This window comes from Bos javanicus, chromosome 17 (assembly GCF_032452875.1).
Source record: "Bos javanicus breed banteng chromosome 17, ARS-OSU_banteng_1.0, whole genome shotgun sequence".
Lineage (NCBI taxonomy): Eukaryota > Metazoa > Chordata > Mammalia > Artiodactyla > Bovidae > Bos > Bos javanicus.
Window position 1 is genome coordinate 71176908 of NC_083884.1, and position 11691 is coordinate 71188598.

Genomic DNA, 11691 nt, shown 5'->3' on the forward strand with positions numbered 1-11691 from the left:
TGGGGCTACTGCTCTTCTCTGGGCTGCAGCCTGAGGATGAGGCTGACTCTCACCATGCAGGCTGGTGCAACAGGGCTTCTCACAGTGACACAGGTAGCTGGGAAACTGGGACGAGAGGCTCAGCCTGTCAGGGGCTTGTTCTTAGAGAACCATCAAATGTTAAATAATCCCCCAGAATCCATTAATTCCTGAGGTATGTTCTGGTTCATAGTATATCTACTCCCAGTTGTACAGTCAGTTTTGCTGAAGTCTCAGGAAATGTAAACAATTTCTGATACCACTGAAGTGCACCCTGATCATCCGTGTGATCAACACAGCCTTGGAGCTGAGCTCCCTCACTTGAGATCAGGAGCAGGAGGCTTTCCCAGATGTGCCTTCAGCAGAGGCCGTGGACCATCCTGGAAGGCAGATCGTCCTCCAGGGTGTGAACCCTGCTCCTGAAGGGGCAGAGCAGAGAGCGTGAGGAGTGAGGGGCGCCGGTGATACATCGAAGGAGGCAGGGAACCCCGGGAGAGGTTCTTCTGACCCACAGGTGCTGGCTCTGTCCTGCCCTCTGCTTCTCTCCTCCCACCGCATTGGAGCATTTCCTACTTCAGGGCTGGGTGGTCTGTGGACTGTCTGGAGCAGGGGCTCCCCAAGATGTGCCCATGTCCCTCTGCTTGTGACGCCCCCGATGAGTCCAGATACAAGGGACCTATGGCCTGTAGAAGGGTCAGCAGGGAAGCCGGGATCACCATAGCAGTGATGACAAGGGATTCCAGACAAAGTCCCTGCCTTTGTGACTGATGATAGAGGTGAGGGACACTCAGGGTTTCAGCCCTGTTCTCTGCCCCCTGGTTGGTCCACACACCCTCCTTGATCACTCTGGACCCAGCCTGATGAGGAGGCGGGTCATGAGTGTCACACAGCTCATCACTAACCACAGCCACAGGGAATCCCCGTGTGATGGGGATGTCTGATGAAAGCTTGTCCTCTACTCCCTTGTGGACCCATCACTGCCCTGACCCTGCCTGTGACCTCACCAGTGCTGGTTCAGGTCTCTGCTGTCACTTGTGCTATTAAATCCGGGCCGTCTCACCTCTCATCCAGGTCCATCATTATGGGGTCCATGAAGATTGCCAGGAGAAATATCAATAACCTCAGATATGCAGATGACACCACCCTTATGACAGAAAGTGAAGAGGAACTAAAAAGCCTTTTGATGAAAGTGAAAGTGGAGAGTGAAACAGTTGGCTTAAAGCTCAACATTCAGAAAACGAAGATCATGGCATCTGGTCCCATCACTTCATGGGAAATAGATGGGGAAACAGTGGAAATAGTGGCAGACTTAATTTTGGGGGCTCCAAAATCACTGCAGATGGTGACTGCAGCCATGATAAAAGATGCTTGCTCCTTGGAAGGAAAATTATGACCAACCTAGATAGCATATTGAAAAGCAGAGACATTTCTTTGCCAACAAAGGTCTGTCTAGGCAAGGCTATGGTTTTTCCAGTGGTCATGTATGGATGTGAGAGTTGGACTGTGAAGAAAGCTGAGCGCTGAAGAATGGATGCTTTTGAGCTGCAGTGTTGGAGAAGACTCTTGAGAGTCCCTTGGACTGCAAGGAGATCCAGCCAGTGCATTCTGAAGGAGATCAGTCCTGGGTGTTCTTTGGAGGGAATGAGGCTGAAGCTGAAACTCCAGTACTTTGGCCACCTCATGCGAAGCATTGACTCATTGGAAAAGACTCTGATGCTGGGAGGGATTGGGGGCTGGAGGAGAAGGGGATGACAGAGAATGAGATGGCTGGATGGTATCACTGACTCGATGGACGTGAGTGAGTGAACTCCGGGTGTTGGTAATGGACAGGGAGGCCTGGCGTGCTGTGATTCACGGGGTCGCAAAGAGTCAGACATGACTGAGCGACTGAACTGAACAGAACTGAAGTCTTCTCTTTCCCTCTGGTCTCCAAATAGAAGCAGAATGCCCATGTGCCCAGACACAAGGATGTCAAGGAAGCAGAAGTCCAGCATCTGTGCCCTGGAGCCCCAGGGGGCCTCTCCCACCCCCCACAAGACCCTCTCCTGCTCCAGGCTTTGTGCTCTGCCCTGAACCCTGACACTTAGGGAAGCTGGGTGCCTCCCTTTCGCCGGGGATTGCTGTCTGAAGAGCCCTCCTCTCCAGGTACTGGGAGAGCCTCCCCATTAGGATGAGGCTCTCAGACTCCTCACTTGCTCATTTCCTTCTCTTTTGCCTCATATTCTCTCCCGCTTTTCCCACCATGCTTCCTAGTTTGAGATGTTATTGGATAAATGTCGCTATTTTGGACACAGACCTTATAAACCCACCTCCATTACATCTATGGATTCTAATAATCGAAAGTTAGAACACTAGACTTCACCATGTCCAATGAAGATCAGGTAACGGTCATAAGGGTTTCTCAACCAGAGATGAAACAGGAGCCCAGACAAGGATGAGATTCCCATTTATAGGCATAATCTTTTATATCAAACATTTAATATTGAAAGATTATAAAATTAGACTAAAAACACTTTTAAATATCTGAGTCAAAAAGATGTACTGTGAGCACAATGCTGCTGCTGCTGCTGCTGCTAAATCGCTTCAGTCGAGTCCGATTTTGTACGACCCCATAGATGGCAGCCTACTGGGCTCCGCCATCCCTGGGATTCTCCAGGCAAGAACACTGGAGTGGGTTGCAATTTCCTTCTCCAATGCATCAAAGTGAAAAGTGAAAGTAAAGTCACTCAGTCATGTTCCACTCTTTTTGACCCCGTGGACTGCAATCCATCAGGCTCCTCTGTCCATGGGATTTTCCAGGCAAGAGTACTGGAGTGGGGTGCCATTGCCTTCTCCAACTGTAAGCACCATGATCAAGGGTAAATGAGAACCCCTGGAAGTGACCAAGAAGAGATTTGTTGTACCCGAGAGCCTCCTATCTCTTTGCAAAAAGAGAAATAAGCACAGAGCCATGCAGTCTGGGCTGGGAAGGTCCCTGGAGGCCCTGCAAATTCAACCTTGACTACCTATCAAGCTGGGAAGGAAGCTCAGATAGAATCCTGACCAGGCACCACCCACAGGCATGCTGGGAGTTTGAACCCTGGAAGCTCAGGTTCGGGTGGTTGTGTTCTGGAAGGGAACCCATGAGCTAGACGGAGCAAAATCAGACATCAGGGAACCCTGAAATTCATTAGTGTATCAACATACCATTCAGGGGTCTGAGGTCATTAGGCACCTGGAAAAGTCAATGACCAGGTCCAAACTAGACGAAGGGGACTCATTGTACTGCCCTGGGCGGTGACATCAGGAAGACCCAGCTGCAAGTGTGAGAAAGCCCTTCCAGGAGGCTGTGGTGTGAAGTGGGGGAGGAGGAGGTCTGAGTCCAGCAGGGGGCGCTGTGGGTCTGTCCAGAGAGCCCAGGGTCCTGGCCAGGCCGGCTGGCACCTCCTCTGTTGGCTCTTGCCCACGTAGGCAGCAGGGTCCTCACTGGAGGGTGACGTCCTGCACCTGGGCCCCCAGTGGACACGGCAGCTCTCAGCTCAGAGCCACAGGCTTGCCTCTTAGTTCCTGCTGCTCTGTCGTGGGGTCAGTGCCCAGACCTGACATCCAACCAAGGACAGAGGGACGGTCATACAACAAAAATGAACTTCCTTCAGGAACCTCGACCTCCAGGGGTACCTGGTCAGGGATGAGAGACCCCTACAGAGGTTGCCCCGTTGCCCACAGAATGCCTGGGTGTTCCCAGTGGAAGAGGGATGCAGGCAAGGACCCTCTGTCACCATCTGTGTCATTTAAAAACGTTCCCTGTTGTGTTATTTGGCAATTTCAACATTTTGAATTGAACTATCGAAACTGATACCATGTTTGTTTTTGTGGCTCCCTTACTGGTTCCTTCCCGTTTTATTAATACTGTATGTTAACACTTGTAACATGAAATATATGAAATCAAAAGTTCAGCCAAACTGTCATCAATATGTTCCTATAATAAGAAAAGAATTCAGTGGGCATGTATATTTTTCACCTCTATGAGCTGAGGTTCTCAAACACCTCTGACAAAAATCATGTGAATTTTATTAAACAGCTACTTTAGCAGCAAATCTAACATGAATACAAATAAGAATAGTATTTACATTTTTATGTCAAAGAAACAAGAATGAACAAGACTTTCCCGTCTCTTCACACACGTTAACTTGAGGTGTCTGAGCTCCTTCTCCTCCTCGTTGCCTCCACACCCCTCCTCCATCCCGGGTCCATCGGCTCCACCCAGAACCACAGGGAAGGGAGTTTTACAAGGTCCACGGTGGTCACCACACCTACCTCTTCACACACCATGTTTTTCTATTTCTGATGATTGGACATGCGTCCCAACTTTGTTGTAACTGAACTTGCCAGCTATCACCATTGCATGATGAGATGGTGACCTTTCCCCGTGAAATCCGCAGTTCTATTGAAGGTACTCCACGTTGTCATGGCTGTTTACAGCACAGGACGCTGTCACCCTAAGCCTGCCCATGTGGCTCTGCATGCCACTGCCCACCTCCCATCCTGGTCTTCCCACCGCTGGGACTAGAGACAGTTTAAAAGTGTGCTTCAAGGGCCACCCCTTACCCTTCACAGCAGACGCAGGCTCCGGGATTTCCTGCTCAGCTCAGGGCTGGAGGACGGATAGCACCTCACAGACGGACACAGGGTTCCCTGAGAAGACAGAGAGTATTCTAAAGACAGGCTCAGGTGTGGGAAAGGCTGGATTATTGGTGCAAGAGAGGAAGACTTAGGAGAAGGAAATGGCAACCCACCCCAGTATTCTTGCCTAGAGAATCCCATGGGCAGAGGAGCCTGCCCATGGGGTCACACAGAATCCGGCACAACTGAAGTGACTTAGCATGCATGTGTGCATGCACCGGAGAAGGAAATGGCAATCCACTCCAGTGTTCTTGCCTGGAGAGTCCCAGGGATGGAGGAGCCTTGTGGGCTGCCATCTGTGGGGTCGCACAGAGTCTGACATGACTGAAGCAACTTAGCAGCAGCAGCAATAGCAACAGACCGACCTGGTCCCCTGAGCTGGCCCTGCTCCGGGGCTCAGCAGCCTGACTTGGACGTGACAGCAGGTGCTTCCTCTCAGGGGACAGACTCAGCGCCGTGGCCTCCATGCCTCCTCCTGGGAGTGAAGCTGCACATGGGGGCCGAGCACCCAGAATTGCAGGGTGAAGGGGTCAGGTCGTCATCAGTCCCCACCCTCTTCCCAGAAACAGAGGACTGGGGGAGCCCCCAGAGCCCACTCCATGCATCCCTCCCGCTCCCCTCATTCATGACTTTCCTCCCAATCCTGGGCCCCTGTCTTTCTACAGACCTACACTGTTGATCTCCATGGTCATGACCAAGTTCACTCTGTCGGAAGATCATGGACATGTTTCCAAGTCTTTCTGAAATTTACACTAACTTCCTCGGCCCTTCCTTGAACCTCTCTAACCCTTCCTTTCCAAGAAGTCTCGGGTCTCTGGCTCTCAGTTGTGACCCCTACTCGTCCCTTCTCTGTTCCTCCCCAGGTTCCCCTTGTTTCCCAGGGGATCCAAGAACCCCTCTAGTAGCCGATTTATTCCCTGAAACCTCACACTCCGTCCTGTGCGCCCCTCGAGTGAGGAATGAGGAGGGGAGAGAGCCCTGGTCCTGAGACCTGGAGATGATTCCTGGCTGCGGAGTGTCTGTGCTCAGCTGCTGTGGGACTGACTTTATGCACAGTGAGCCCGGGAGAAGCTGCTGGGGCCCTGGGCTGGGAAAGCAGACCCTGTGGGCTCTGCCCCCGGGGCCGTGACTGCTGCTCTGTCTGAGCATGTCTATGGTCCTGTCTGAGGTTCCTGAGAAGAGCTGATCTGCCTTGTCATGTCCTTTGTCGCATCTCAGATCTGAGACTGACCCATGGCTCTGATAACTCAGGCTGCCCTGTTTCACTGAGAGAACGTCCTGCTATGACATAAAATCCCCCAGTGGAGATGCCACACGTGTCAGAAAGTCTTTAAGATTATCTTATTTAAAGAACAGAGGCTACAAGGAAAATTATGTTTTAGAAATACTTCCATGGGAATGCAGAATTAAAACTGAGCCAGAGTTGGACACAGCTTAGTGAATTAACAACAACATTTTCTTCAGTGAAATTTTGGCATCTATTTTAAGTGAGGACCTTAGATTTTTACTACTCCATGATCACATTTTGGTTCATTGAAAATCTCAGAATCACACATCCACTGTGTAACACTCACATGCACTACAGGGTAAGCTACAGTTGGCTGCTGTTTTCCAACCAAACACATCCTGAAGGTATAACTTCAAGACCAGTTTTGGGGAAGTTGACTCTAAGAGCTCTGATCACCAGGTCAGGATGTGTGTTTGGCCAGGACACCAGGGGGCGTTCCAAGGCCTTTCCTGAGTGTTGGGGTTGGGGGCGGGGGTCGCGGGTGGCGGTGAGAGCTCAGCCAGCCCCCTGGAACTTCCTGATGCTTTCTGCTCAGGGTTCCCAGCGGTGACATCCCACCCCCAAGCCCCATGCATCCCTGACCCAGATCACACACTGGTCTCCCTCAGGCACAGGAAGCTGACCCAGGTCCCAGAGGTGATCAGAGCATTCTGGGGGTTGGAGGGGAGCACAGTCATTTGCATGAAAGGCCCCTCCCCTTCTCAAGGAATGAAGAGGGGAAGGAGCCCTGTGGGGACACTCTGCTAAGCTGTGGGGCCACAGAAGGCAGGACGCCCTGACATGTCCACCATGGCCTGGTCCCCTCTGCTCCTCAGCCTGGTTGCTCTCTGCACAGGTGACTGGATGGGGGGACAGGGGAAGGGCCCTGGGAAGACTCACAGGCCCTGCTCCCTGCTCTCATGTCTGGACCCCCGAGTCACCATGTCTGTCTCTCCCCCTTCCAGGATCCTGGGCCCAGGCTGTGCTGACTCAGCAGCCCTCTGTTTCCGGGTCCCTGGGCCAGAGGGTCTCCATCTCCTGCTCTGGAAGCAGCAGCAACATTGGGCATGGTTATGGTACCTGGTACCAACAGATCCCAGGATCGGCCCCCAGAATGCTCATCTATGGTGCGACCAGTCGAGCCTCCAGTCCCCGACCGATTCTCCGGCTCCAGGTCTGGCAACACAGTGACTCTGACCATCAGCTCGCTCCAGGCTGAGGACGAGGCTGATTATTACTGTGCAGCTTATGACAGCAGTAGCAGTGATCCCACAGGGCTTCAGGCCAGGGGGGAAGTGAGACAAAAACCTGTTGCCTCTCAGAGTTGGGGCTCTGGGGGCAGAAACATCCTGTGCAAAGGCAGCCGCTTCATTTTTTGTTTGGCCTAAGACTGTGCTCAGTCATACCATGGAACTTGGTCCAGAAAAATCTGTTCACATCTTTGTTAATTCACCTCTTTTCCAGCTTTCCTTTGCAGCAAAACATTGTCTGATTTTCTCAACTTGAGCAGAAGTCCCCAGTGCCAGGGCCAGGTGCCCTGGGGTCAGAGTCCATGATGGGTCAGGTCAGAACCAGAGGAACGCAGTACAGTTCTGTCTGACTCTGGGTGCATCAGTGCATAAAATATGTGTCCTGGTCCCAGCAGCTCTCCTTCTCTCTGAGGCTAGTAGTGGACGCAGGGGGTCCCTGCTTGGTTCCCTGGCCTCAAGTCTGGTGTTCAGGCTCCTTGGCCATCACTGGGCTAAGCTGAGGCCCAGGATGCTGCTCCTGCCTTTCCTGTGACAGCCTCTCAGGCTCACCCAGGGCTCCAGGCTCCTGGCCAGGCAGCCTGGGAACCTCCTCCACTGGCCTTTGCCCACATGGGAAGCAGGGTGCTCCCTGGAGAGTGACTTTCCTGCACCTGGGCCCCAGGGTACATGAGCACTCTCAGCTGTGAGCAACAGTCTTGCCTCTTACTTCCGCCTCTCTATCCGGGGGGGCAGTGCCTAGACCTGAGGTCCAGGCTAGGATGGATGGGAAGTTGCACAACAAAAATGTCAGTAAACTTGACCTGCAGTGATACCTGGACAGAGGATAAGAGACCCAAGGGAGGGACTTTCTCCATGTCAACAACTTCGCCTCAAGAGCAGGGTCCTGGGGGCCCTCCTCCACGACCTGGACCCCTCCCTGGCAGGGTCCAGCCCCGGTGGATCCAGGGAATTCGAAGCGGGGACGGCATTGGCGAGGATCAGGAAACAATTGCTTAATTAAATGTTAATTAAGAATATAAAGAGTAATAGAATAAGGATAGCTCAGCAGGAAAATTCAGTGGAGAAAAGAGGCTGAAATAAGGATAGCTCAGTGAGGAAATTCAGTGGAGAAAAGAGGCTGAATGATTCAGCCAGAAGGTGAGAGAAAGAACGACACGGGGAGACCAAGTTTCGGTGAACAAGGCCCGCACTTTATTTTCCAAAGTAGATTTATACCTTAAGTTATGCATAGAGGATAATGGGGGAAGGGGTAGAGTCATGCAGTAAGCCAGACTTTCTTCCTGCAAACTTATCATATGCAAAAGCTTAGGCGATTTGCATCATCTTCTGGCCAAGAGGCCTGTTAACATTGTAAGAAACTTATTTTTCTCTAAAAGTGATTATTCTAAAGTCAGGCACCACCCTCCAAAAGCATTAGATAAAGTTGCATTCCTATAGGGCAAAGGTGTAGTGGGCTATAACAAGAAAAGAATTAACTCAAGGGTCCAAGGTTACAAACATTAAAGCTACTACTTACACCAATTATATTAATCAATACACTGCCAGGGACACAGCAGGTAAGGGAAATGGAAACTTAGCAGCAAACATTGGCCCAACAAGTGAAAAACCCTTCACCAATACAATTTCTAATCAATCTTTTAACTGCTCAAAGGAATCTGTATTTAGACAGTTTAGAACATCTCATGCCTCTCACAGTTGGGAGGCTCTGAACAATCACATGTGGCCGGAAAAACCTATTCAGGCAGGCTAGAGGATTTCCAAAGGAGTTTGTAGGTTGAAACACTATCACACCCAGGAACTTTATTAACTGGAGCTATAAGTTAACTCTTTTTCCAGAGAGAGGTAGTGGGGGACAGCCCCCTGTAAAGTCAGAGGTGTAGGTGAGAGCACAAAGCGGAAAGTAGGCAGACTCTGGTTTTGGGGGTAGATGCTCGAGAATTTCCAGGGGGACTCCTGAGGCTCGATCCCGCCTTTGTGTATGTCCAGCCTCCTTCCTCATGACCTTTGCCATGGGCGGAGCTTCTCACGCAGGCTCCCGGCACCTCCCTTGGTGTCCTCACTCCTGAACCAAGACTGTCCTTTAGGGAAAGTGACGGGATGTGGGTTTGGAGGCCTTTGCCCTGCCTTGCGCTCCTGGCATCTGGGCACAAGGCATGGGGCATCCATGCTTCCTGTCAGCTTCTCACCCTCCTTCAAGGGTGGTGCTGATGGTTCTGTCCTTTACCAGTTCCTCTCGTCACCTATTTTCCTGTGTTTCCCGACACAATCATCCATGCATTGGAATAACAGGAAAAGGATTTAGTATGAACATTTTGTTTGATATGAGATGAATCTCATAAACACATCTTGAGAAAAGAAAATAACTGTATGAATTTTATTAAACAGCTAATGTACCAGAACATCTAATCTGAATACAATACCATAATTTTACTTTACTTTTTTTTTTTTTTTTTTTTTAGATGTGAAAATAGTATTTTAATAGTAACAGGAACACACAGCACCTCCTGGGCTGGCGGATCCAGACAAGAACACTTACTAAGCACAAGCCTCCCACATACCAAAGCTGCTTCCCCCACAGCTCTGTTGCAACAAAGGTCAGACACACCTCAGGTCCCCCTCGAGGAGGCCCCCCCAGGCCCTGGCTCCCTACACAACGAAGGTCACATGGACGCTGCAGGTTTATCACAAGTTGCCAACAGCATTTTATTTTTTCTTTTCAACATCCTGTTCTGCGGCTTCCTTGGCCCTTTTCGCCCGGATGCCAAAGAGCCGGGCATTGGCGTGGGCCATACGGAGAGTGGCAAATGCCTTAAAGTTCTTCTCCTCCTCTGTGATGACTCTGGCTTTCTCCTTCTTATAGACGTTCCGTATGGGCATAACAGGTCCGGTCAGCTGAGTGGCCAGTTTAAGCTCTTCAGCAGAGCTGTCTCCCTTCTTGGGGGCCGAGGGCTTCCTGGGGAACAGGATAAGCTTGGAGCGGTACTCCTTGAGCCGCTGCACGTTGGCCTGCAGGGACTCCGTGCACTTGTTCCGCCGCCTCGGGTCCACCGAGATCCCAATGGTCCGGGCCACCTTCTTGTGGATGCCGGCCACCCTTAGCTCCTCCAGGCTGAAGCCCCTGCCGGCACGAACCTTCGTGTGGTACCTGACCGTCGGGCATCTCACCACCGGCCGGAGAGGACCGGACGCGGGGCGTGGGGCAATGCGGCGCGCCTTGGCCTGCCGGGCCTTGCGTCTACGGATCTTGCGAGCCGGCTGGTTGAACCACGTGGCCACGCCCCGCTGCCAGTCCTTGTGGAAGTGGGGCTTCAGGATCATGCCATTCCGGCTGGGCGCCATGGCTGCGGCCGAAAGGCCTCCTCCGAGGGCTCACGGCCGGGAAAGCTTTACTTTACATTGATTAGCATTATTTTCGTCCCTTAATTTTCCCAATTAATGGAGACATTAAGTCCTTCTGCACGAAATTACATGTATGTAAATGAGTATGTACTAGAAATACTACAATTGTGTCTAGGTGTTTCTATTTTTCCATTCATTTTATTATTGATTCTAAATTTATTTTTTAATACATCTTAATATAAAATGTAGATGGAAAAAAATAACATTTGGTATCAGTTTCAACTTTTTAAATTTGGTATTGGAATTTTTTGTTAACTTTCTGATTACAAGATTTTGATCAATATTTAATGTTAGTGGTTTGTAATTTTTCCTCTTATATATTTTATCAGGTATCTGTACAAGTTTTAACTAATTCTTAAAGAACTAGGAAATATATATCTTTTGTAAGGTTTTTAAAAAGACATTCATACAATGCAAATCAATTAGAACAATGTAGTGGCTCAAGTTTGTTACATATTTCATGTGAGTAAATACATATTATGTCTTTTTGTGGATTAATTCCATAGTAAAATTTCCATCTTTTTCTAAGGAAATTAATCTTCCTACTTGTTTTCTCTACTAGACCCACCATCATTGTAGAAAAGTGTGCATTTTACCTCAATTCTAGAGGTTATTTTTGTTTGCTAAGTCGCTTCAGTCGTGTCCGATTCTGTGCAACCCATACGGCAGCCCACCAGGCTCCCCCGTCCCTGGGATTCTCCAGGCAAGAACACTGGAGTGGGTTGCCATTTCCTTCTCCAACGCAGGAAAGTGAAAAGTGAAAGTGAAGTCGCTAAGTCGTGCCTGACTTTTAGTGACCCCATGGACTGCAGCCTACTAGGCTCCTCCATCCATGGGATTTTCCAGGCAAGAGTACTGGAGTGGGGTGCCATTGCCTTCTCCATATTTTTGTTGTTGTTGTTTAGTTTTGCCTTTTATTTCCCACATATTACCAGCAGGTGGCTATGTAGGACTGCCCTGGAGTCCAGGCACAGCTGCTCAGGGAGCACTCTCAGTTCAGGAGCTGGGCTGGGGGCGGGGCTGAGCTCCTGGGGGGACTCAGCAGTGTGTCCACTCTGGCTGAAGAGTCCCCTGAGCAGGAATGTGTGTGGTCTC

At 50.4% G+C, this 11691-nt stretch overlaps 1 protein-coding gene and 1 pseudogene across 1 annotated transcript; one reads left to right on the top strand and one right to left on the bottom strand.

Annotated features, from left to right (window-relative positions):
* The first annotated feature begins 6695 nt into the window (after window positions 1-6695).
* On the top strand, window positions 6696-7350 carry LOC133229130 (immunoglobulin lambda variable 1-40-like; annotated as a pseudogene).
* A 2525-nt stretch (window positions 7351-9875) lies between these two features.
* LOC133229120 (large ribosomal subunit protein eL13-like) lies at window positions 9876-10577 on the bottom strand. Its single transcript, XM_061385476.1, has one exon. The coding sequence runs from the start codon at window positions 10534-10536 to the stop codon at window positions 9901-9903; it is 636 nt and encodes a 211-aa protein (XP_061241460.1). The 5' UTR covers window positions 10537-10577; the 3' UTR covers window positions 9876-9900.
* Window positions 10578-11691: the final 1114 nt, after the last annotated feature.